The sequence below is a fragment of the Dipodomys ordii genome, unplaced genomic scaffold, assembly GCF_000151885.1.
Source record: "Dipodomys ordii isolate 6190 unplaced genomic scaffold, Dord_2.0 Scaffold26, whole genome shotgun sequence".
Lineage (NCBI taxonomy): Eukaryota > Metazoa > Chordata > Mammalia > Rodentia > Heteromyidae > Dipodomys > Dipodomys ordii.
In genome coordinates this window covers 4,105,752-4,133,361 of record NW_012267242.1, presented here as the reverse complement: position 1 = coordinate 4,133,361, position 27,610 = coordinate 4,105,752, and the positions used below count along the sequence as shown (strand labels likewise).

At 36.5% G+C, this 27,610-nt stretch overlaps 1 protein-coding gene across 3 annotated transcripts in view; it reads right to left on the bottom strand.

Moving 5' to 3' along the window:
- Positions 1-703: 703 nt before the first annotated feature.
- The window catches only part of Kcnk2 (potassium channel, two pore domain subfamily K, member 2), a 167,400-nt gene continuing 140,493 nt past the window's right edge, over positions 704-27,610 (bottom strand). The window contains exons 6-7 of one of the 3 annotated variants that reach the window (XM_013015126.1): positions 21,410-21,549; positions 704-1,715 (exon numbers count right to left, since the gene is read on the bottom strand). In XM_013015126.1, coding sequence (XP_012870580.1) covers positions 1,398-1,715; positions 21,410-21,549 — 458 coding nt within the window. In that variant the 3' untranslated portion in view covers positions 704-1,397. The remainder of the gene's footprint in view (positions 1,716-21,409; positions 21,550-27,610) is intronic. The other 2 variants (XM_013015127.1, XM_013015128.1) reach the window with 2 other exon arrangements.

Here is a 27,610-nt window from a genome sequence, read left to right as displayed (position 1 = left end):
ATCTTGGAAACATCCAAAGAATCATAGGATATAAACTAAAAAGGACTATCAGCCTTTTCTACCTCAAAAAAAAAAAAACCTCAAGATTTAAATTGTGCTATAACAGCGTTTTCTCTTATGCCAGAGATGAACCATGCCTGCACTCTGCATTTTTTTCCATGTGCAAAATCACAGTGACCCCAGTTCCAGCATGTTCTCTCATATCCAATCACCTCTCCAGAGGGACTCAGGAAATTGTGGAAATCTGCCCCCTCTCACTGAGCATCTTTTCTTCAGGAAAAGAAAATGACAGAAGCCTTTCATACATTAGAAAGCAAATAGAAGCCGGCAGTTTAATAGTTATTAGCCAATACTCATCATATATTATTTTGCTGTGTTCTTTCCATCAGAATGAATTCACACCAACAGCTTGAAATCACCTGTAGTAGGAAGACCCGTTTTCAACAGGTTTCTTCTGTCCGATCATTATATATGAAAATGTTTTTCTTCCACCTTTAAAAATGTATATTCATAAATGGTAAATTCCAAATACTGCCAAGGGGGAGAAAAAAATGCACTGTTTAGCAGCCAACATTATTGGCCTGGTAATATTTCACTATATATATGTACCATTGGTACCTGAGTCAAATAAATACTCAGAAGGGCCATCTTTGCACCTCCTTTCTCTGCAGTGCCTTTCACACTAGAGTTTCTGAGTGCTGCTTCAATGTCCTTCTAATTTGGCATCTATTCCTTCTTCAGACATCACAACTTCAGTCATTTTACACACTCTTTCCAGCAAGGTATAGTACTCAAAGGGGAGAGATGGGGCAAACGACTGCAGAAGTGAGCCTAAGGGTAGGGAGTAGGGAAGGAGAAACCACAGATTAGCTAGAGAGAGGTTCTGTGTCTTCATAAGATAAGGCACTGACAGAAAATTTCTTAGGTAAAAGGCTGCATAAGAATATCTTGCCATTTACAAAAAGAAACATCGTCACCCATAAATGGTCCGTGTATCTAGGCTCAGTTAGGTAGACCCTGAAAAGTTAAGGACTGATCCCTCAAAGCTACATTATCACCATAAACAAGAATTCATTCTGAGGCCTTGATGGCACATGGTGGGGTGGCGGGGGGAGGGAAGGAAGGAGAGGAAAACAGTCTGGGCACAGAAAGGCATCAGACGTGGCTTGTCCATTTCCACTGGTCAATCGAGTGGAGTGTCTCACAAAGCCTCCTCAGAAAGAGAGCACTGGCTCCGAAATCCAACTTCTCTCAGTGGCAGATGACCATAATGGGTGTCTCTACTTTGCTTCCCCTCTTGAGCTCATGCACAACGTTTAGAATGCTACGGCAACAGTCACAAAGAGCATAGAGAAGTCCTCACCTACGGCTATGCCTACAGCTCATCCCATAGAGTGCTATTTAATGTTCTCAATCACAGCTATCTCTTCCCCAGGGCAGTGAGGCGTCAAACCATTGAGATAGATGCTCTCTGTCTTCAGTAAAGGAGGCAAGACATCTCTGTCACTGGTCAGGTGGTTCACTGACAGGGTCCTCCTACAGGGAGTCAGCTCCTGGTTGTGGTTTCCAGCCAGTTCTGCAGAGAGTTTCCGTTTAATGGAAGTGGCCCGCTGGAACTTGTCATAAATCTCCACACTCAGCCGCCTCCTGGTTTCTTTGAATTCAGCTGTGACATTGGCTGTCCATTCAGCAGCGTGTGCTCTGAATTCTCCCACCTGGACAACAGAAGACAAGAAGAGAGGAGGACACATTAGCATGGAGATCAATACCACCTGTGGCTTATTTCCTCTTCCTTTGATCGGGGGCTTTGGAAAGAAGACAGGAGTAGCCATTTGTAAGACTGGTGTTCTGATGTAATTAGACAAGTATGACAAGGCATGATCCTCTTCTATACAGACATGGCCCTAACAATTATCAACTTAGAACTCTACAAAGCAAGTTATATGTCCCCAGCACTTGCTGTCATTAGATACTTTTAATTGGATTATTTGTACTTATTCCATATGTGGAACTTAATGAAGACTTTGGGTGGGAAGTAGTAAGACATAGTAGAAGCAGCAAAACAGAGGAAAATAATCTGGAATGGGAATCCAGGAGGTCTGGTGAATTCCAATGAGATGGTGCTATCCAAAAATCTAGGTTTTGGAATCTAGAAATAGTGTCTACCAGAAATTTGTTTTTAATATCCTATGACTGGTTTTGGAATTCAATCTTTCTTTCTTTCTTTCTTTTCTTTCTTTCTTTTTTCTTTCTTTCTTTCTTTCTTTCTTTCTTTCTTTCTTTCTTTCCTTTCTTCCTTCCTTCTCTCCTTCTCTCTTTCCTTTCTTTCCTTTCTTCCCTCCCTCCCTCCCTCCCTCCCTCCTTTCCTTCCTTCCTTCCTTTCTTTCTTTTTTTCTTCCTTCCTTCCTTCCTTCTTGTCATTCTCATGGGGCTTGACTTCAGGACCTGGGCACTGTCCCTGAGCTTTTTTGCTCAAAGCTAGTACTCTACCACTTTGAGCCACTTCGAGTTTTCTGGTGGTAAACTGAAGATAAGACTTTTCTACAGGTCTTGAACTGCAATCCTCAGATGTGGGTGTGAGCCACAGGCATAAGCCACCATCACCCAGTTAAGAATTCACTATTTCTTAAATAAGTTATAAAATATTTTGTCTCTGCCTTCAGGGAAATCAGAGTAATTTGAACTGTCAAGTCTGTTTCATATGGGGCCCTATAAAATCCAAGGCCAGTTTTTCAATGAATGCCCAGAGTCAGGGAAGTGATTCATCTTATCTGATTTGTCATTTCCTCCACTGTGTAGCAGGAGAGATCTCCACAGCATACATCTAACCACAATGTCCAGTGAATGTATTTCAAAAACTCAATATCCTTTGCAGTCCATGTTTCATAATTCTCTTTGGAAGGTTACAGAAAAGAAATTGGCCCCATAATCAATAGTTGTATGCACACATATTGCTATTTTCTCAGTCTTTCTTCCTCTTCCATCTTTGATATCATAAACATTTTTTCAAAAAATGGTCATATATTAAGCACCTGGTTTTGAAAATGGAAGTTTTGTCTTTTTTCTTAGTTATTTGTCTAATTTCTTAGTTATTATTCTTTACATGTTAGTATTCATTATTCTCTCATAGTTTTAATCAGCTGCTTAGCATTCCCTGGGATGATGGACAGGCATCATTTAAGCACTCCCCTATTGATGAATATTTGAGTGAGACCTTCCTTCCTTGATTCCTTTGTGCCTTCCTTCCCTCCTTCCCTCTCTCCTTCCTTCCATTTCTTTTCCCCCTTTCTCTTTCTTTTGTCCTTCATTTCTGTTCTTCCTTCCTTCCTTCCATGCTTCCTTTCCTTCTTTCTCTTTCTCTATTACTTCTTCCTTTTCCCCTTTCTTTCTTTCTTTTTCTTTCCTTCTTTCTTTCGTCTGTCTGTCTGTCTTATGTGTGGGTTATCAGAAACAATACTTCAGTGAATATTCCCGTACCTATATCTTTGCTCATGTATACTAATTATTACTATAGTTGGAAACAATGGATCAAATGATAGGGATGTTTTCATTCGATCTAATTTTGTTGGAGAGGCAGGATAGATGGAACTAAACCCCGTGTTCATACCTTAGCCCTTATGTACCTTAATGCTTTGAGGAAAGTTGAATATTAAAAGGAGCTACCTGAGTTGAAAACACCCATGGTTAAATTTATAAAAATAATTGGAAGCCTACTTTACATTCCATTTTCAGTGGTTGTTGGACTATAATTCCTTACAATTAACACATTCATTTGCTAAGGAATTGACATTTCATTGTATCTTTGAAATGCATTGTTAAAAGGAACAATATAAATTGTTCTCTTTTCCAATTGGGTTTTTAAAAAATCTGTAATGATTTCTTAAATGTCACATTATCTTGATAAAACTGTATGTGATTTCCCCCCTCTGGTTTTCAAGAAATAAATGCAATATTTATAAAGTCTCTTTAACCTGAACTATTTTTAGGCACTAATGCTTGGTCTTCTTAATGCCACAGGTGCTAACATAATGTGTAAGATTAAGTACAATGGCACTAAATCTTTTCTAATAGGGAATATCCTTGAAATTCTCTCCATCACTCTGGAATTGACCTGATGGAGCCCACCCACCTTAAAAAAAATCTCATTGCATTGTAATGATTGGGATATTAAAATTCATGAAGCAATAAAAGTAATTTGTGTGATTTTTAAATAAAATTCCACACAGAAACAAGATTGAGTCATAGTAACTCATTTAACTGTCAAGACAATGCAGAAACTCTACATATTTCAGGGGGGAGTCTGGATGATCCATATGAGTTAAGCACAGCCTGGAAAAAGTGTTTCCAAGATACTCTCTCAACCAATAGATTGGCACAGTGGTTCATGCCTATCATCTCAGCTATGCATATAAAGTTAGAAGGATTGTGGCTCCCAGTAGACCCAGACAAAAATGTTCATTAAGACCCATGTCAACAACTACTACAACAAAATCTAGACATTGAGGCATGGGTGCGTCATTCTGGCTGTGGTGGGCAGCATAATTAGGACACTTATGGTCCAGGAGAGTCCAGGCAAAAAGTGAGTAGGGCACATGCCTAAGCAACATCACCACTGTGATTGCTTTTTGTCCAAAATTGGGTGTACTGGCATTTGATATATATGTAAGTTACAGCTGTCATACCATCTTAAAGGACTGTTTGCTTTATTAATATAAAGTGACCTTCTTTGTCTTATATGATTAATTTTGGTTTGAATTCTGAGTTGTCATATATGCATACAGCTACTTTTGCTTGCTTTTGGGCTCTGTTGTTTAGAATATCTTATTCTGTCCTTTCATTTGAAGGCTATGTTAAATTTTGATAGTGAGGTGCATTTCTTGTAGGCAACCAACGATTGGGTCTTGTTTATGATCCAAATGAGCAGTCAGTGTCTTGTTTGTTTGTTTTGGCAGTACTTGGGTTTGAACTTTAGGGCTTCACACTAATCTGTTTCCTGAGTAAGTACAATTAAAGGGTTAAACCACTGGTATTGAGCCCCAGTCTGTGTCTTTTGATTAGAGAAATGAAGCTAGTAACATTCAGAGTTATGGAAAAATTTGTAGCAAGATTTGTCATTTTGTTTTAGTGTTTCTTTCCTAATCCTCATTTGTTTATTTACTTGTCGATTGAGATTTTTTCTTCCCTGTATATTGACAGCATTTATCTTCCACTTCTGTTTGTGAGATTCCTTTAAATATCTGATGCAGAAATGTCTTAGTAGTGATAAATTAATTTAGTTTTTATCATTGAACAGTGTGTTTCTTTTCCAGTTATGAGGGGATAGCTTTCCTAGATATAGTAGTTTACTTTGGCAATCTCTTTAGGGCTTGAAATACATCATTCTATGCCCTTCCTTGCTTTTAGAATTTCTCTTGTGAAGTAAGTTCTTATGATGAGGCAGTCTTTATACATGACATGGGACTTCTCTCAGCTTTTAATATACTTTGCTTGTTCTATATTGTTAATGGTTTAACTAAAATATGACTTGGAGAGGTTTTCTGATCCTATCCACATGGAGTTCTAAAAGCCTCTTGTATTTGAATGACCACTTCTCTTACAAGATTTGGGTATGTTTTGCCATTATTTTGTTGAATGGTTTCTATCTGTTTAGATTGTACTTCTCATTCTTCTATACCCATCATTCATAGTTTTTGTCTTACAAAGGTGTCCCATCTTGTATGTGCCAGACATACTTTCATATCATTTTTTCTTTATCTGAATGCTCTAATTCCTGTACTGTGTTCTTAAGCCTGATATTCTGTTTTTCATTTGGTTTAGTCTATTGGTGAGACTTTCAGCTGTGTTTTATATTTGATTTATTGAGTTTTTCATTTCCACTTGATCTTTTTTTAATGGGAGCTTCATATTTTTATTGATTTCCTCCTGCATCTCCTGTTTGGTCTTCCTTATTTTGCTCAGCTGTTACTTATATTCTCTTGAAATTCACTCAGGTGTCTATTTATAACCTTTTAAATGTTGTTCATTGTCCTTACAATCATTCTTTTGAATTTCTTGTTTTTTATTTCATCCATTTCATCATCATGGATGTGTGCTACTGTGATGGAGTCCTAAAATCTTGTTATTTCACATTTTTTTGTATTCCTACATGAGGATTTGGGCAACTGATGCCAAGTCATTGGTTGGAAGCTTTAATCACTGGTAGTCTTTCAGCTGAATATTCTCAATTCTCAAGTAGGATTGTGTAGTAACAAGGTTGAGATGTGATTTCTCACTACTGGACTGGAATTATACCTAAGTAATCAAAAGCCAAATATACATATACATATACTTATACATATACATATGTATATTAAGGAAATCAGCCCAAACCTTGGCATCACTCAAAGAAAAACCAATCTGAAATATCTTGCATTTTCTAGTATATAGGTTGTTGCTATATGTAGGTCAGGAGGATGGGAGCTCTGGTCCAGTGTCACTTGTTCACTTTAAAGTTTCTCTTCTTTGTGTAATGGGGTGTTACTACCTTCAAGGAGCTTTACAACCTATGGACAAGGTAGATTCCTACACAGTTACTCTGTAAGCTCTGTCTGGCTATTCCTATAAGCTCACCAAGTATCCAAGCCAGGGTATTGCTTGAATGTACCAGAGCATCGGGGGGAGTGAACAGAACACTGATTTCTCCATTGGGAAGATGAAACTGAGAGGAACCCAGTTGCAACCACAATTCTTAATTAATTCTCAAAGAGTATGTGGTTCAATAAATGTTAAGAACTGCTGGCCTGGCACATGACACAAATTCAACATTGCTGCTTATAAATGGAGGCTTCAATTTTAAAAGTGGTAGAACAGTCAAAGAAATTGATTTTGAAATGATCGTTCTGTATGCTTTTTTGGAGACCACTCACCAAGCATATCATAGATCTATTGTAAGTGCTTAAAACCAATGTCAAATCAATCTACAAGGAATCAAATCAATTTAGGATTGTCACAGGCTTGATACTAGAGAGGAAAAAAACATTGAACATTGCAAGAATGCCATGACTGTCAAAGAATATCATGATTCAGAAGCCCATTAGAATTGGTTGTGAAAAATGTTACTTCTCATAATGAAGATTTGCAGTAACAGGTGTTAAATCCACCTATTATGAAAAACAAAACAAAACAGAACAAAAAAGCATACAAATCATATTGCTATTATTAATTTTAGTGAGAGCTAAACAAAAAGTTTTGCAGTATTGATAAATATAATTAATTAATTTACAAACTATTTCATCTTTGTTCATCTTTTCACATTGTTTTTTTTGCACCCATTTTAAGTATACAGCAAACATTTTAGCACAGGAACACATCAGCATTATCACTGTAGCACATTAATAAATATGTAATGGTGGCCCAGGTTCAAAAGCTACATATATTTCCTGCCTGGGCTGGCTTTGAACCATCATCCTCAGTTCTCAGCCTCCTGAGTAGTTAGGATTACAGGCATGAGCCACCAGCACCTGGACAAAAGCTACATTTTTTATGAATAATAATTCATAGTAAAAATCTTTAAACCACTGGAGAAAAGAAATGAATGAATGCATGGATGGATGGTGCATGGATGGCTAGGTGGATGGATGGATGGGACATTTAGAAGCAGTACATGTAGTTAAGATACTGCAGTGGTGGATTAGGCAGACTAAAATGGTAGAGCTGATACAGAATCAAAGTGGTGGTGTGGGGCTAGAGTGTAGAAGTAAACATTTGTACATGTCTTAGTCATGGAGTCAGCAGAACTCATGATGTATGAGCCATGCAGGTGAAGTTGAAGAAGGTATCAAAGACTTAAAATGGTTTTAGTATGGTCTACATGATGGACTTAGAACTGGGATGTCTAAATAGGACACTACTGGAGTGGGGTATCAGGTCCCATGTATGTGGTGCTAAATTTGAAATGATAACTAAGTGGGTGGTTTATAAAATGTTTCCTTTCTTAGTCACACAGCCATGGTCATTTCCATCTCCATATGAATGGCTCACTGCCTTCTCAAGCTCTACCCACAAGCATTCTTGGCACAGTACCCTTACATTAGTTAAATATTCACATTCTGGTATCCTGGATGTACTCTCTGATAACAACTCTACTGTTTCTAGATGTTTTACCTCTACTATCTTGTACTATAACTGTACAGAGGCTTATAGACACTTGGTCTATCCATGAATTAGTAAAGTGGTCCCCTTTTGACTTCTTCCTTCATTATTCAAACAGTCCCCTGTACAACATTGCTTCTGTGGTCTCCCAGCACCCTATGAATTTCCTCTTGACTTGGACATCATACTACTAGATCAGTGTATTACAGCTACTGGTTTTTCCCTATCATATTTCCTATTAGAGTAGTCATTGCAGGTTATCAAATAGAGCAGTGAAAAATTGAATCCTCAATCCAATGTTTTTCAAACTGATACTTGAAATCAACTATTTTGCGTTTGAAGTATTTACTCTAAGACTGTAAGAATATGTAAATCAAACATATCAATGTTCAAAAATATACTTTGAAAGACAAAGGAGATTATTTAAAATTTTAAGGTCAAGAAGTACTTTTTGTAAGCATTAAAAAGAAGCAGATTGGAAGTTCTATTCCAAGCATTACCATATATTATTTTTTTCTGTGAAAGTCATGGGAAAAATTATTTCTTTCCTGGCTAAATCAGTCTCTGATCAAGTGTATTACCAGAATAGTGTTGGTATAAATTATAGATGAGCAGCTGGAGAATTTAGGAGTGTAAAAAGGAAGACAAGAAGTGAATAATAAGTGAGAAAAGAACAAGTCTTAATTTCATGGCTCTTTGTTGTTGTTTTCAGAAGTTAATTCATTTAACTCTGAATATATGCTCTATTGGTTTAAAAATATATTTTTCATGTTTAAATTTTGCAAAGTGTAATGCTGAAGAAAATATGCATGTGATCTAAGCAGACTCAGGAAAAAAATTCTTCCAACTTCTTTTAAAGGAGAAATTGCTTCCAGGAATTCTTCTTGAAAATAGACTCGCACATATGCCACGGCAGTGGTATGGGTGGTCAACCGTCACAGAAATCCTCTACAGTTCTCGATGTGAGAGCTCATTTATACACACTGGACAAATTGCAGGCTTAGAAACAGGAAGCACAAAGGTATTATCTAAGGCTTAACTTCAGATGGGGGAGAAAGTGAGTGACGTGAATCTATACATTCCTTTCACTGTCTTCATGGCTCGTCTTTCATTTTCTTGCTTACTCCTTCAAATGATGTTGATTAAAGACAATGAAATTTCTAGGAGGAAAATGCAATCTATGTCATGTCTTTAGCCCAGAAGGAGGAGTGTTGTGTAAGACAAATTACTGCCAGAGATTCTGATCTCAGTCTGTAGCTGGGTAGCCAACTTCAGTGGCCACCATTACCGTGGCCCTTCCAATGTGGCCATTCTGCTAAGAGATGTACTTGAAGTGTACAGTCCACTATATTTTTGAAACTGTATAAAAATAAAATGTCTTCCTGATCATTTTTTCGAGTACTAAAAATTTACACAAGAAGATTATATCACAATGATAATAATTTGGACACATGTATTTAAGAAAATATAAAAATAACTTTACTTGGGCTTTTATTTTACTTTTTATTGAAGTTTATTGGAAAATCTTATGTGGTGGTCTGCATTTCGTACCTTGTAATATCTTTCCATTGGAATTACACAAATTATACAGCTATATTTAAATATATATAGTGTATTTTACATAAATGTTATAGGCAGTAACATTGTATATATGTTAATATTATAACCTTGCTCTCTATATTACATTATTCTGTAATAGTCTCTATTATTGTACATCATTAACAGATAAATAAGTATTGTGTATTTGTGATTACTTTTTAAAGTACTAGGTCATAAAATGCCTTTCATTGTCAACTTTGAATCAGAATACAATGAACCATGTTTTTGACTTTTTATAACTGCACCAAAAAAAAAAACCTTTCAGGAATAGTCAGAAATGTGAATTAAAAATAAAAGTAGTCATGTGTTTTCGGAAAATAATGCAAAACCAGAAATGTTCTCCATCCTATTTTGACACGGAAAAGTAGCAAAGAGGGGCTAATAATGTAAAATGTTCAGGCACTTAGAGCAAATGCTCACAGCTGCCTTCTCAAACCAAATATAGCACCTCCAAATTAGTTCTACAGAAATGCTGTTCCCTAAGCGGAACATGCTCTGTCTAACAAGCATGTTGCTATATTTTCATTAGCTTGGCTAAACTGTAATGAGGCTGCCTAAGAAACCAAAAGAAAAGACAGGAAATAAAATAGGACGTGATGAAAATACTGTGGATGGGGCAGGAAGGCAGGGCTAACTCCCCATCTTGCAAGAATGAGACTGCTTACACTCAGAGGCTGGTGTATACAAGCCTATCCAGCTACATCTCCTGATGGCTTAGGGTATAAGGAAAAGGAAAGCCTCTGAATATAAACACAGAATATGGAAAGTTTCCACTGTGAATGGAAAGTCAACAAGCTATATCCCTCTGTATGCTTTCAACTAATGCTTCTCAATAGTATCTGGCCGAAGCACAATGGATACATAATGGCTACTCCCTGCCTGTGGCCATGGGAGCTGTCCAAAACACTTACTCTCCAACTACATAAGAAGAAAGGGCTCTTCCAAGATAGACAATGGCATGGCACCCTTCACTACCACTGTCAATCTCCTTGGGCAAGTTTTCTTTCACATCTAGCACTTAGTCTATCACTTCATGCCTTAGAAAACATAATTTGACCTATTTTTGTCCCTACCCATGTAACAGACCACTGAACTGTGACACATTTCTATATAGCTTGCTCTAGTTATTGTATGGATCTTATTCTATACAGTATAGAAGAAGCAAGGAATATCTGCGAAAGTAAAAAGGTTCAGGGAGAATCAATGGCATATACTTCTCTGAGACCTTGCCAGTATACTCTTTTGTTATTTTTATACTGATGAATATAAATATACCCTCATTATCTCTTCTATTAAACCAGAGTGGGTAAAATTGGTGAACTCCTTGCCTGTTTTTCATTTTAGTATCTCCAGGCTTATAATACAACTTTCAGGGCATTTAACTATTCCATTAATCATCCACATTTCCCTTTTACTAGTCTCCTTGTCTTCTTTTCCTTTAGATGTACAAGTTGGTCACTTGTGCTGTTTGTATAGTAGAGGGTACAAACTTTTAGGTAAGTTTTTCCTCTAGTCCCCAAATCTCTTCAAATTACTGGTATCTCTAATAGTTCACACATATCTGGTTGCTTTGCAAGACAAAATACCTTAGAATTTTAGTAAATACAAGAATATCAGCTGGTGGCTCATGCCTATAATCTTAGTTACTCAGGAGGCTGAGATCTGAAGATAGAAGTTTGAAGCCAATCCAGACAGGAAAGTCCATGAGACTCTTATCTCCAATTACCCAACAGAAAACTAGAAGTGGTACTGTGGCTCAAAGTGATAAAGTACTGGCCTTAAGCCAAAAGAGCTCAGGGACAGCTCCCAGGCCCTGAGTTTAAGCCCCATGACAAAAAAAAGAGAGAATATCAATCTATTAATGGGTCAATGAACCAGGAATACAGAACTATAAATCTAAATTATTTCTGCCTTGATTGGCAGTTAGGAATGAATGAAAAGACTCATGATAGACAATGAGAAAAAATACTCAAAGTACCATATTTATTAAATATAAATTCTAGGGAGGAGGAGAAAGAGAAGAGTATGAGAAGATTCCAGAAGAATGAAGGAAGGGTTCTGAAGAACCTTACATGCTATTTTTATAGGCATGAATTGTACTCTGAGTTAAGAGAGAGTCATCAAAAAAAAAAAGCAACAAAGTGACACAATCAGACTCAATTTCAAGGGACTATTCAGGCATCTTTGTTGAGAATGGAGTTTAGACCAAAGGTAAAAGCCAGGGACGCATGAGGAAGTTCCTGGTGTAATTCAGTGTGACCTAATGGTACTGGAAAGAATAGATGAAAAAGGACTGGATTCTAGACACATCTACTAGACTGGTTGATACATTGAGTATAAAACAGAAAAGAAAGAGCAAAGTCAGGTGCTGCCATCTTTTTTTTTCCATTTCACTTTATTGGACTTGGTTTCTATTTCTGTATACTACAAAACACAAAGCACCTTCTTTTATCTCCATTAAAGTATCTATGCTATAGTAATTTTTAGTAGATCAATGCATATGTCCACTGGCCTATATGCTTCTTATGGGCAAATCTAAGGACCTCTCAAACATGTTACATCACCAAGTTAATTGACTCACACAACGTAGGCTACCTACACAATACACTAGGATGAACAAAGAAACCCATCCATGGGGGCTTGTGTATGAAGTCACCGGTGCTCTGCATCTCTGAGGATGGAAACATGAGTCAGTGAAATTCTTATTTCTCCTGTACTCAGATATCTTGCCTTTAGAAGAATCTGCCATTAGTTCAAATCTCTCATGTTGTAGCTCATGTGGTTTCACAATAGGAAAGCAATTCTTCTCCTGTCCGGCTTATATATGCTTTTGCTGCATTGGCTAGTATTTGTAAAGCATGTATCAGACAAAAAACACTTATTAAACTGAATCTATAGTTAGGCTAATTCTGCCCAAGCTGGTTTTCAAAGTATGAGAGTAAGGACAGAAGTGAAGATTGAAAACACAATTTGATGTATCAAAATGCCTTCTCTAAAAGAAATATCTTACCTTCTCAAAAGTAACCACTAGGAAATGGAGAGGGCCGCTGATACACAAACCTTAGCATTTGTGAGAAATTCCATGAAAAATGTCTTCATATTTAGACTCAGAGTGTCCCATATTGCAAATGGATTTCTTTGTAATGTAAGATTTCCCAATATCTCATATAACAGAGATTCTTTAGAATATTCTTAGTACCCTAAGGCCCCAAACCAGCAAACTTGGAGTGGTTTGAGTAACTGCGTATAACAGATATAAAGCTGCTATAAGACATGAGAAGCTTTTATTTCTTTTCAAATTCAAGATGAGAAGACATTTAAAAGATAGGTAAGCAGCCTGTTGCTCAGGGTGGGAGCTAGAATCTATGCTCCTAAATAGAACCTCATGCTTGTGAGAGTGACTACTGCAGTGATCTTTTTGTGTTGTTTGTTGCTTGATCATGACATGTAGTCAAGTACCTACCTCTAACTCTTGAAAACAAACTTACCAAAGGAAGCAGTGTAGTTACAAGCATCTAACCAGGACATGCTCCGCTATGTGATCTCCTTTCATTATTTAAAGGGTTCTCTGTGTTGGGGAACAATGTATTTATATGCACATTACCATTGCACTGTCTGGTCATTAGCTGGTTTGACCTCTGCACTCAGGAGAGGAAATAACCAGCTGGCGAACTGATTTGTAGTGATAACCAGAGCACTGCAATAGGTCAGCAAGAAGAAGGCTGAGGGCAGGGGAAGTCAAGGATGGAGCTGCTGAGAAGATGGTTCAGGACCTGCACTGCCTGATTTATCCCTTTCCTGTGCTGTCATTCTTACCCATAGCTCTCTACAATGTCGGAAGCTGGTTCAGTCTTCTATTAGCTGCTATAGGAGGAATAGAGATGAATTGTATCTATGATGGATGCAATGGCTCCAGAGAGAGTATCAGCACAGAAGAAAGAGCTATGAAATGGCCAGGTGAGCAGAGGGAAGAATGGAGTGTCTCTGAAGAAACAGAAGACAAATCTAATGGGGAGAGAACTGTGGAGTTTGAGAGTGAAGCATATTGTTCTGTCTTCAAGTTGAGATAAGACACATCACTTCGAGTGTGCCTATAATCCCAATAGCATATTGTACAGTTTTAGTCAAATAGTGAATAAAAATTAAGCCATACATGTTTGACTGAATATGATTTTGTCTAATGTATAACCCAGAATCTAGCTGGTATATTATACTAAAAAAATGATAACATTTGTAAACATTTCTAAATACACTTCTTTGAAGAATAGGTTGGATCACAGGAAACTATCATTCTTTTTTGTTGTTGTTTGTTATTTTCTGCCAGTCTTAGGGCTTGAACTCAAGGCTTGTGAGCTTTCCCTGAGCTTTTCTGCTCAAGACTAGCACTCTACCACATTAGCCACCACTCTGCTTTCAGCGTTTTGACAGTTAATCAGAGATAACTATCTAATGGACTTTCTTTCCCAGGCTAGCCTTGAACCTCAATCCTCAAATCTCAGTCATCTGAGTAAATAGGATTATAGGCATGAGCCACAATTGCTTGGCTTGAAAAGATTCTTCCTGGGGTCAAAAAAAAGTCCAATGTCAGCAACATGATATAGTTCAACTCATTAAGTTTCACAAGTAGTATTATATAAGAAATATTCTGCTCTTTTGTATATGATTACTTTGGTGATTTGCATTAGTGTTATAAAACTGAACTTCAGTTTGAGATTTCTTTTAACATAAACTTTGCATATAAAACAGATTTAGTATCCTGGAGCCATATCTGAATGACAGAAAGAAATTAGACACAGAGGTAGAAAGGCTGAGCACAGAAACAGACTTTCACATACAGGAATATCTGGTCTCTGTTTAATTTAAATCATACTATGTATAGCTTCCTTAAGAAGCAGGCTGCTCTATTTTACCTCAATTTGTATCTTGATGCTTCTATTTTAATAAAGCTACTAGTGAATCTCGAATTAGATAGAGGCAGATAATATAACAAAGTTCACTAGAGATTTAGAAACTAATTCAAGACTTACATATAAAGGTAGCACATAAAACTTCATTATCCCAACTAACATTATCATCTTAGTTCTTCCCTTGGACTATATTATCAGCAAGGATACAGCACACAAACTTTTTAAATTACCCAAATTATTATTATAGCCAACCAATCCATTAACTACCAAAACACAATGAAGATTATAATACAGAATAAACCACCCATTAATCTTAATGGCCTAAGGCAACAGAGGCCAATTTCTCACTCTTGCTACAAATCCCTAAACCAGAGGGGAATCTCTGTTCATTGTAGCTTCTGAGGCCCAGGCTGACAGCATCCACTCCCCCAATGGAGACTGTGAGGCACATGAACAATGAAATCTTCCCCTTTGCTCACTCAATTCTTCCCACAAATCATTGGTCAGATTTGCTTATGTGACTCAAGAGGAAGAAAGATGTGATCTTAGCATGTATCTGGATGGGGAGAAAATTGAACATATTCTATGAATGGTACTGATACTTGGCACTTTTCATGAAGAAATGATAATGCAGATATGATCCTGCACATGTGAATGTGTGTGGTGTACATGTGTGTATGTATGCATGAGTGTGTGCATGTATGCATTCAAAGACATGGACACCACATACACCATTCATTGGAGACTGTTCTCTTAGTTCAAATCAAGTTTGAAGCAAAAGCTGTCACCCATGGACACTAAATAAATCATTGACATATGGTGTAAAAGGTGATCAAATAATTCCAATTGCAACAATGGCATCGTCACCCAACCAATCATACATATTCATTTACCATCATCTACGTTGAAGAATGAAAACCTAATCCATTTGTTGCTTTCCCTTTGAAAACAAACATGCTTGTGGTCTTACCATATTTGATATTTTTTGTTAAATGTAATTAATTTTAGTTATGAATCAGGCAAACATAATGCATTGGGGCTTGATGAAGAAATTCCCAAAACAGTTTCCAATGTAAATAACACCAAGTCTTAAAACAGACAATACTTTCAAGACAGTCAAAAGAGATAGATTTTGTTATACTAAACCCATAAAATGATTTGCAATTAAAGAAAATAAAACAAATTATAAAGTGCTTTGATGCAGGAGCTATTAACTTATTTTCCAATTACATACAAATGAACATAAAAATTACTCTGCATTTCTGTTACCACTGGTAAAATACTTGAAGCATAAAATGGTACAATTAATAAATAAAAAAGGTTCAACCTAACATCTGAAAAAAGGGATCTTCCAGAATGCCTTTTTTTTCTTTTTGCCAGTCCTGGGCTTAAATTCTGGGCCTGGGCATTGTCTCAGAGCTCCTTTTGCTCAAGGTTAGCACTCTACCACTTGAGCCACAGTGCCATTTCTGGCTTTTTTCTGTGATTAATTGGAGACTTTCCTGCTCAGGCTGGTTTAGAACCACAATACTCAGAATTCAGCCTCGTGAGTAGCTAGGATTGTAGGCATGAACCTAAAAAAATAATAAGTAACTTATGCAATCTTTTTTTTTAAAAAAAGAGATTATACAAATTATTTCCCTTCACTTTAAGTGTGTTAAAATTTTAGGTTTCCAGATGTCATTGAGCTATACCATCACACAATTAGCAAGCTAATTAAAGTTTAACTTTTAAAACCAACTTAGTTACAAGGTTGAGCATTGGTCAACCTTCCATTCTTTGAACATCCTTTGGGACTGACATATCTTTCTCCTGGTATGCCATTCTCTGATTATACAATGCTGTAACTAGGTTGGATATGAACACATGTTTCTAATGACTATGAGGAGCAAGGAAGAGGAGGAGGGGCAGGACAACACATATGACCAAGACTCTGAGCACTTGGGCAAAGAGGTGAAAAGATGGCTATGAGTCAAATCATATGGGTGGTTCTATCGCTTTCTGCTACGTAGCCCTACAAAGTCACTGTATAGTTATGTGTACTTTGTAATCACTATGAAAGTGTGTTCTATAAGAAATGTCTTTCAAAATCCTACTGTATTTTAAATATATATTTTGACTTGTAAAGAACTTTATACTATTAGACCCACTAGGACTCACAATTCAGGATTTGGGGTAATGTAGAAATGACTGCCCAGAAAATTAAGCTAGAGTGTAGACATGTACTGGATCCTGAAAGCCAGCATTTCCTTTAAAAGAAATGATGTCTTGGCTGGGCACAGCGGCTCACAGCTGTAAACCAACTACTTGGGATGCACATAGGAGGACAGTAGTTTGAGTCCAGTCCAAATTAAAAAAAGACAGTGAGACCCTATCAAAAACTGTACAGCTACACAAGAGATACAGATAGAAGGATCTGGGGTTAAGGATGGCTTTGAGAAAAGCATGAGACTCTTAATGAAATTAGTCAAAGCAAAAAATGGGCTGGAGGCATGGTCCACAAGTGAATCCTCAGCAAGCACAGGCCCTCAGTTCAGAAACCTTGTACTGCAATAATAATAATAATAAATTTAAATCTAATATTGCTGCATTTTATTTTAATTTTCCTTTCCAGTTGCCTGTTTGTTAATTAAGGCAATTCTCTCTCTCTGCCTCTCTCTCTCTCTCTCTATATATATATATATACCTGCATCCTCTGACTGCTACATACTAAATCTATAGTCCTACTTAGAATAGTCAGTTCATCTACTTTTTATTGCAATAAGAATACAATTATAACAAGAAATAACAACAAAAAAGAATCTTGTACTGGCCAGTACTTTCCTTCCCCTGTAATACGTTAGAAATCAAAGCAACATCCACAAAGTCAGATATGTAGCCTTCATCTACAGGCCTAGCTCAGGTGGAAGAGCACCTGCCTAGCAAGCAGACACCTCAGTTCCAATTCCAATGTCACAGGTACACAGGGACATTACAAACACTGTGCATGTGCTGTTCCCTGCTTGCCTCCTAAGTAAATGCAGGCTTTATCTTCTGTTGTGTGCTGTAATTGTGTCTACATTGTACATTTGCCTTGGCTATCAGTTATACTGTACGAGGCTAAATACCCAAATAAGCTGTATTTGCTCAGTGAAAACACCATTTCCTCAGAAAAAGGTGGGATAGAAAAGACAACTAGTTATATTTTTAAACATGTACTTTGAAACATCACAGGTCAACCAACATTTTTCAGATATTTCAGACATGGTGTACATCTCCAGGGAAAAATTGTTCAGCTCATTATTGCTTTCCCTGAGAAATGTGAATTAGCTATAATTATTTTTCTCACTTTGGAAACAATCTGGTGGTGTCCAAAGTCATTATGTACTTTTGAAATATTTCAGACAGCTAGAAAACAATATAATTCCTTACTTCTAAACATCATCATTTCATTAAAATTATGCTTTATTTTAAACAGCACATTTTAACATTAAAAATGACATAATGCCACATGATAAGCTTTTCATGTTCCTATTTTACTGATAAGGTTTAAACTGATTGACTTTTGAATAAAAATAGAGACCTGAGGCGGGCACGGATAGTTCACATCTGTAATCCTAGCTACTCAGGAGGCTGAGATCTGAGGATCGTGGTTTGAAGCCAGCCTGGGCAGTCCATGAGACTCTTATCTCCAATAAACTACTCACAAAAAGGCCAGAAGTGGTGCTATGGCTCAAGTAGTAGAGTGTTGGCCTTGAGCCAAATAAGCTCGAGGACAGTGCCCAGGCCCTGAGTTCAAGCCCTAGGACCAGATTATAAACAAAAATCCTGACAGCTGGAAAGAATCTTTCTGATCTGAAAGTATATCTTGGTGATGAGCATGTATTTTGCAAGCACAAAGCCCTAGGATTGATCACCAGCAACAGACTCATAACAACCATAATAATAACTGTTGCTCCTGAAAATTCTGGAAGCTCTTAAAAACTGATGTACTGAGAATAACTGAGTTATAGAAAGTATGAAATACATATCTAATGTTGGCTCGTCTACTTGAGGATGACAACTAGAATATGTGTAGCTGGTTTTAATTATAATACTTCAATGAATTATTTCAGAGAAGATAATCTCTTTTCCCACTGCTATCGATACTCAAGCAGTTTTGTCATTTAGAGAAAAAAAATTATTTGCTTCTGGTGATTTTCAGAGAGCTAATAAATTGTCTTCCCTTTCTCTCTTTTCTCACATTCTCTGTTGAATTTGTGATCCTATTCTGCATTTCTCTAAATTGCATTATAAATCAGAAAATTCACATCTGTTCAAATGAAAAGTGATGTTTCAACTGGTTCAGCTATCCAAAGCAGCTGGAGCTCCAAAGGGCTCACGTGAAGTCAAGGTCATGGCCTCTGCTCACATGCGCTGCTTTCTTACCGAGGCAAAGCTAGAAAGTACACGTTGTTAACAATTGAACACAATGTCCCTTTGTTAACAAAATTAAATGTTTCCTACTTCTTGTGTTAAGCAGGCATGGAATCACTCATGTCCAGAGTCCAGAGTCATGGAGTTCCCTCAGAACTACTCACATGAACTTCTTTTCTATATCTAATGAGCCAGTTATGTAGAAAGATGCATTCACTTAAAACCATGGTGTCTTGGTTTGTAATAATATAAATTTACTTTAAATAAAAAAGGATAATAGTAATAAATTTTATCCAAATATACTACTACCAGAGACTTTACTAAGATAGCAGTATATATATATCTTGTGGCTTTTAATCTTTATGACAGGGATCTATCTTAGTGTATATGGAAGGATGAGTACATATGTGTATATATATGTAATATATTTATATTATATATGTGTATAATGAGTTGACTTTCTCACTAGTTTTCACATTGCAGATTTGTTTTGTTCAACTCTGTTATTAAAAAATTAAATATGTATTTAAATCCATTTGTAAACTAATTTACGGCTGGATGGTAAAGCTGTAACATCTTTTATCTATATTATCCAAAATATTTCTTTGTTACAATTTCCTTTTCCCCTTACCATTACAATATTTGTAAAAGTACACATGAAATCAGAAGAACTGTACTCTCTCTCTACTCTCTTCTTCCTCTCTCAGTCTCCTGTTCTCTCCTTCTCTCCTCATTGTTATAGAAAGCATGAAATATATATCTCACATTGGTTCATATACTTAAAGATGATGACTAGAAAATATTTAGCTGGTTTTAATTATATCCTTCACACACACACACACACACACACACACACACACACACATCCACAAACTCATGAACACACACCCCACACACACCACAAAACGAGTCAGAGATTGTGGTAAATCTATTCAAATCCTATTCAAGAGTTTTCACACAATTTATATTAGCATAATAAGCACATTGATGATTTGTTTATAATAAAAATATTGGTGCTATAGTACAATTATGTTGCAGATTAATACATGCATACAAAGTAGGTGAATTACTCATGGTGAAATGCTAGATGAAATGCTAGATAACTTACATTCTTGTTGGTTATAATAAAGAACTTAAGCAGCAATAAAAGTATTCTTTAAGTTTCAAAGAAAATGAAGACAATATTTATAAAGAAAAATTTTATAACTTCTTATCTTATTCTATCCTATCCATTTTGGTATATCTATGCCACAATAATCAAAGATCTAGTACTGATCTCTTTTGACCCATATATAAACAGCAGATACTGAAATTGAGAAGGTAATAAAGGAAATCAATGAGTATCATAGGGTATATGTTAACAGATTTTTTTGTTCTCTTAAGCAATCAGCAAAGTGAAATAAGACCTAGAAGCCAAATATAGACACACACACACACACACACACACACACACACACACACACACGGGGGTGGAATTTATCAGAAAACACTACTCCACCATAATCAAATAACATGTCTGGGCATGTAAGTGAATCAAAATTTGATTTCCAAAGAATGGCATTTTCAAAATCTCATGTGTTAAAATTCTGTATTCACTTCTACATAGATAGCTGTAGAAGTAAGTAAAAAGACATTTTTCTGACTAGCAGAAACATATGCTTAGGGGAAAGTGGCTATAAAGTGTAAGACTTTAGAATATGTGAGGGCAGCTATATACACATGTGTATACATATTTAGAAGAAAAAGAAACAAATAGAGAAAAAGTCAATATTTTATAAAACTCACTACTTAATACTATGACACCTTGACACAAATGTTTTCTCTTACATTTTTCTTTATGGAATAAAATTCACTTTGTGTTCTTGAGTGAATAAAGGAACACAAAAAGGGAAAGAGTAAGAAATAGAGAAAAATGGGAAAAAATATTTTAAATTCATCTTTTCATTACAAATGAATCTTAGTTTCCAGACATATGTAGCACATAATTAGTTGAATAAATTACAACCCATTTGATATATCTCTCCATTATCTTACAGAATAAAGTCATACCAAATGCAAATATTAAAATATTTAAATAATATCCAAGTATTTAAACACTTACTGACCTGGCACCAGTGACTCATGGCTGTAATACTAGCTAAAGCTAGGAGGCGGAGATCCAAATATAGTTTCAGACCAACATGGCAGAAAAGTTTGCTAGATGATATCTCCAAAATAATCACCAAAAAACTAGGCAGGAGGCATGCTCAAATAGCAGAGCATCACCCAAGCAATTGCAATCCCTGAGTTCAAATTCCCATATCACAAATAAACAAAAAAGCAATGCTTTCTGATGAGCTAAATAGAAGTGTGCAGTTTTGCACACTTCTAATTCTTACCTCTTCCTTTGTCTTTTTTGATATCACACGGAGCCAATCTCCAATCATGCTCAGGACAGCAGCGAAGTAAGCGAGCCCAACAAGGATCCAAAACCATACAACAGGCTTATAGAAGTCTAGATATTCAATATCTGACCCACCTGGGAGGGAAAAATAAAGTAGAACAAAATAACTTCATATTCTTTAAAGGAAATACACTAAAATTCTCAAGTGAATTTTTGTTTGCATGAGGTAGAAATCTCATATTCTTTAGCCATGGACCTGTGATTTTTTTCCTTCACATTGAATTGCTTGCTTCCACTTATGCAATCCTTAGCTTACTTCTTCAGGAGCAATTCAAATGAGCACTGCATAGTGTGACCTTTAATTGATTGTCCTGGTCGTAATGATTTTCCTTTGCTCCATGGTGATTTTTTTCTTTTTCACTTACATAATCTGTCTCAACAGGTTTTGTCCTAATTCAAAATGAATGTCTGTCTCTTTCTATTTCTATTATAATAAGTAGAAGGTAGAGATTAGACATTTTTGTTATGCATTTAACTTTATATACTTACTTTATTTTCAATAAACACATGCTAAACAGCTGGTTTAATGCCAATCAGAAAGAAAGTGGGTATCTGTATTGATAGTTTCTTATTTTTTTATGCTCAAGTCATCAATACAATAGGTTAATAACATATGCTAGAACACTGTCTTCATGGGTGTAACTGGAACACACAATCACTTGCAGATAATAATATCATTGTTGCTCACTTTCCAAAGGAATCCCCAGGTTTAAACCTGAGTTCTCAAGAAAAATTTGAAAAAGGAGCTATTTTCCTCTACTATCCTTGCCTTCACTTTCCATCAAGTTATTCTTAAGAGTATCTGTCTACATGTTAACACATCCTTATACTCTGTGCAGGTTTGTGGAGGGATTTATGAAGTTTCAAACACCGAAACTTATTTTTACAAATAAAAATTCAAGTCCCTGTCTTAAAACAATTCTTAATTTAGCCTGAGAAACTCTCATGTGACCATTAACTACAATGGAGGCCACTGAATAAAGGAGAATTAAAGTGTGCTGAGAGAACATAGGAGAGATGGCTTTTACATCTGCCAGGGGGAAGGGAAAGAAGGCAGGAGAGGAGTCACACATGATGAGCATCGAGATGTAGAATAGTTCAGTGTGAACATCCACGAAGAGTTGAAGGATTTCGTGGTAGTAGATCAAACTCCATATGAATGGAAACTAGGCATCAGACAAGTAGGAAAGAGGAATCTAGAAAACAGGTTGTGTTCAACGATTAAAAAAGTTTCTAACCCAGTGGAGTTTAGCTAAACATTTACAGAAAACTAGGCCCTATACTCATGTTTGACTCTCTGAGCAGAAAGATCTCAGTGGCAGAGAAGGAAGGATGAATAGAGAATCCCCAAGAGGAACTGTGGTTTAGAAGAAGCTGGTGGGGGACTGTGGGGGACTTAGAGCTGACTGGGAAGAAACTGCACATACAGTCACCAATTAGTTGGTGTGACATGTTGAAAGAACTCTCTGGTGGCCACAAACCCTCCTGACGGTCACTGAAGAGGGGATGGGAGAAAAACTAAACTGAAGCAAAAGGATTCAAGGTGGAAAATTTGATAGATCTGACATGCTCAAGATGCAAACAAGCTAAGCTACCCAGTAGGACCCTAGCATACAGGTCCTACACTTCTGACAGCAGAGCAGGAAATTAGCATTTTAACCTCAAACACAAGAGACTGGAGATGCTTCAACAGGAGTCATGAGATAACTCAGGTCTCAAAAATTGACTCACATGTTCAGAAGAAAAGCTAATAGATACTAGTATACAATTAAACTCAAATGTAAAATTTTGAACATAACATGACTCTAGATAACTTACTTTGGATTGCCCATAATGAGAAGACAAGCATTTTTCAATACAAAAAGGGAGGGCATATTTTCAATGAGTAAATAAAAAATATACACAGATAAGAGACCCTACTTTCTTTTGAGACAATCTTAGGAATAAAGTTTACAAAGGGAATAATGCTATCTTCAAAGTATTGTTAAAATATTTGCCTCCTAAAGGGACTTTATTTAAAAACGTATTTCTGTGAAGAGTTGGAGAGTTGAAAGCATCCTATGCCACTTAAGATTTTGCCTATCCTGGTTACAGATTCACAGAAATGAGTATGAAAACCGGTCATTTGATAGGCTTACCAGAAAATCCCATTTTCCAAATGTTTCCATTTCAATGAAACCTACACGAAATTTTTCCCCAAGTACTTTCTCTTTCAAAACCAGAAAAATGTTCATCCAAATTGTTGTGATTCACTCAACACAAAAATTCACCACGATGTTGAATGCAGAAAAGCAAATTTATGCTCAAGATGACTTTTCATAAACTTTCTTTCTTATAAACAGAATGTGACAGTGGGAAATAGATAAATTAACTAATTAAAAGGTCTATATTTGGGCACAATATTCAACATACACACATTTTAGTGGATTTTAAATCGTGGAAAAACAACAATATTTTCCTTCCTTGTTACTCTCAAACATAAAATATTGGCAGTCCGATGATCTAGGAAAAACTACTATGTAAAGTGTATTGGAAGCAATTTATACATCCTATTGACTTTCTGATACCTAAAATTATCAATTAATTTGCACATTGATCAATCCACTTGATTCAAGAATCTTACACAAATTGACCTATCTGTAATGTTAGGGTAACTTGCTAAAAAGAGTTGCTAGTTTTATTTTTAAACTAATAAAAATGATTTGTAATGATCACAAGTGTTCATTTCCTAGTTATGTTCAGGACACTTATATACATGTCTTTTGATTGTTAACAGATAGCCTCAGCCAGAGATGGTGGCACAAGCCTATAATTTCAGCACCAGGGAGGATAAAGCAAGAGAATAAAGAGTTTGAGGCCTGCCTGGCTATTTATCAAGTGTCTGCCTCAAATAAAAACAAAAGAACTAATAGTACTGTAAGAGTAATTAATTTCTCTGCCCTGGGTTGAATTTCTGAACTCTCCCTTCCACCATCTCCATTGATCCATGATTTGTTCTTCTCTTTTATCTGAAATGCAGGTTGTAAATACTGAGGTTTACTCTCCTCGTCTGGGTTTCCTACCAATCTGGCAGGAATAACTTCTTTCTCTTTGTGCCCATTGAAAATAGGCATGCAAGCTCTTTCCATTTTAAGAGTTTTCTGGCTTATACATGGCAATACACATACAACTGGCAATAAAAATAGCAAAGATGGGTGGACGTTAGAAAGGTTTTAGGAGTCTTACAAATTTTCCAAGTAGTTAGTCTGATCTTTGAATTGCTTACAGAATATGTGGTAGCCCCCTCTTTAAGGGGGCTATCTCTCTCTGGAGCTCAGCCAGAGACTAATCTAATCAAACAGATTAAATCACAAAAATATAGCTCAGAAAGGTTCCAACTCTCTCCATTAAGTAGTTTTCCACCTCTCTACTCTGTATTAAGAAAGTTCTTTTCTACCTGTTCCCACAGCCACTGATTAGGGAAGTGAGAACAGACATTTCAAGACGCCATGGCAGGAACTAGCTGTCAACTTTTTTCTTCTGGCCCTGGTAGCCAGAAGAAAAAAACCTATAACCCAGTCACCATGCTCATGGCAGAAGATTCACAGACTATGCAAAATCTGAATGGGAGAAAGACATAAAAAGGAAAGAGTGGACACAGAGTTAGCACTCAACCTCAGGCCTATCTATATACAAACCACATTGGCCAGGCCAACTGTGATCTCAGAACATCCTTGATCCACTGTCATGGTCCATTTCTGTTGCATTAACAGAATTCTAGAGTAGAAAACTCATCGCACAGTTCTGGAGGCTGAGAAGTGCCATATCAAAGTGCAGGAAACTGACTGGTGAAAGCCTTCATGTGGTTTGGTAGGAGGAAAAGTAAGGGGAAGGGCAAGGAGAGTCTGTACATGCCCCTTTCATAACAACACTAACCCTACCCGGGTAGAACACTTGTGACCCTGCAAATTCTAACAAACTTCAGCTCTTAATACCAATACAGTGACATTGGAATTGCGATGTTTCAGAGGAAACAATATTTTGGCATTCTATAACCCTTTCCTCTAGAGGCCATGTGAGTGTCTATAGACAAGCTCTGTTTTGCCATATTTAAATGGCATCGTCTAAGATTTGAAAGGGGATTTTAAATTGTATTTAAATAAGCAACTAAATTTGACTTTTCCTCATTTTTTCAAAAATATCCTCGTGTGTGTGTATGTGTGTGTGTGTATGTGTGTGTGTGTCTGCGTGCACACACGTGCTGGTTCTAAGGCTTGAATTCAAAATCTTGTCATTGTCCATGAGCATTTTTTGCACTACACTAGAGCTCTACCCCTTTCGACAGAGATCCATTTCCACCTTTTTGGTTGATTACTAAAGATAAAAATCTCAGACTTTCTCACCTGGGCTGGCTTCCAACCTCAATTCTCAGATCTCAGCCTACTAAGTAGCTAAAATTACAGGTATGAGCCACCGGCACCCATCTATTTAGATTTTACTTTACTTTGAATTTCACAAGACAAGCAAAGCATAAGAAGAAACCATCCCCAATGAGCGCTGAAATGAAAAATAGACAAAAATTAAGATGCAAAACAAAGGAAATCAACATTAACTCTTAAACTCAATTTTGGAATTAATTATAACATAGCTCCACAATTTGACTATAAATCATAGGCACTTTTAAACCCAAGTGAGTCACACCTTGTTAAGTCTCCTTTTTTTCTTTCCACACTCAGGAGGAGCTAGTCTGCATTCTCTTCTCAGAAGAGAGGCTCAGCTAATTCATCTACCACATAACACTGTGTGGCTTCCCTGTGCTTTTCAGCCCCAGGACATGGAGCACTAGAGAGGACAAAAAAGGCCAGAAGAAAGATCAGATAGCAGTCACCAAGGTAACCAGCCATTACAACATGTCCCCTGCACAAACACAAACAGAAATATAACACTGCAATGTGCCAGGGGACACCTTCGTGCAAAAAAAAAAAGGACAAAAAGCTGTTTACAGACACAAAGACACCCAAATGTTATCTGTATGTCTATACTAGTGGTCTCTAAATGCTTTTGACTCAACATCGTCATCACTTAAAAAGTATTACACATGTAAACCAAAAGACATATATTATCAACATGATAAACAGTAATAATTAAAAAGAAAGGAATGAAGTTTGATAGTATATGGCCAGAAGGTTGTCATATTTTCTTCACAGGGAGACTATTTTCAAAGTCTACCTGCTTGGGCTTTCTTGTTTGTTCCTAGGGACAAGCTAGCTGTTCTTGAGATACTGTTAATTATTATACCAACATTTATGAAATACACATACAAAGGGATGGGTCACATTGTCCAAAAAGAAATATACTCTAACTAACTTATATGAGTGTAACCCCTCTTTACATCGCCTTTATAATAACAATAAAAAATTAATAAAAGAAATACAGATATATTACCACCTGCCTTCTTAATGTTTTTAAGTTGTTTTCTAGACTTCTTTTTTTAATAACACTACAGTATGACAAATATATTATTTACACTACCTTCAGAGACACTGAATATGACAATCTCATGGATGCTTAATCCTTCAACAGAGCTGATCTTAAAGCACTGGGAAGTTTGTCAGCTAAGAGGGAGAGCTATATTTTCTTTTGAGATTTTAGTCTAATGTAAAGTTGGAAGGATTAAGAGTAATGCCTCTTGCTGTTCCCTGGAAGAATACCAAAATTAAGTGAGAATAACAAGAAAGAAGCTTCAAAATGATCTACCTTCCTTCCTTCTTTCCTTCCTTCCTTCTTTCCTTCCTTCCTTCCTTCCTTCCTTCTTTCCTTCCTTCCTTCCTTCCTTCCTTCCTTCCTTTTCTTTCTTTCTTTCTTTCTTTTTTCTTTCTTTCTATCACCAGTATTTCCAAGGTGGAGAACTTAGAGTCATAAGGCACCCAGGAACAAAGGATAATTTTGAAATATATGAGGCAATTCCTTGCCAAGCTTGTGTGTGTGTGTGTGTTTTTTAAAAAAAAACCTCACAATTTCTATTTTTCCAACGATTCTTTAAAAAGGCTCACATTTCCTACCCAGCCTTCTCCACATCTGCCCATGGCCCACATTCTCATTCCAAAAACCGTGGACCCCAGGACCTGGCACAGAAAGTCTGAAGCACAGATTCTAC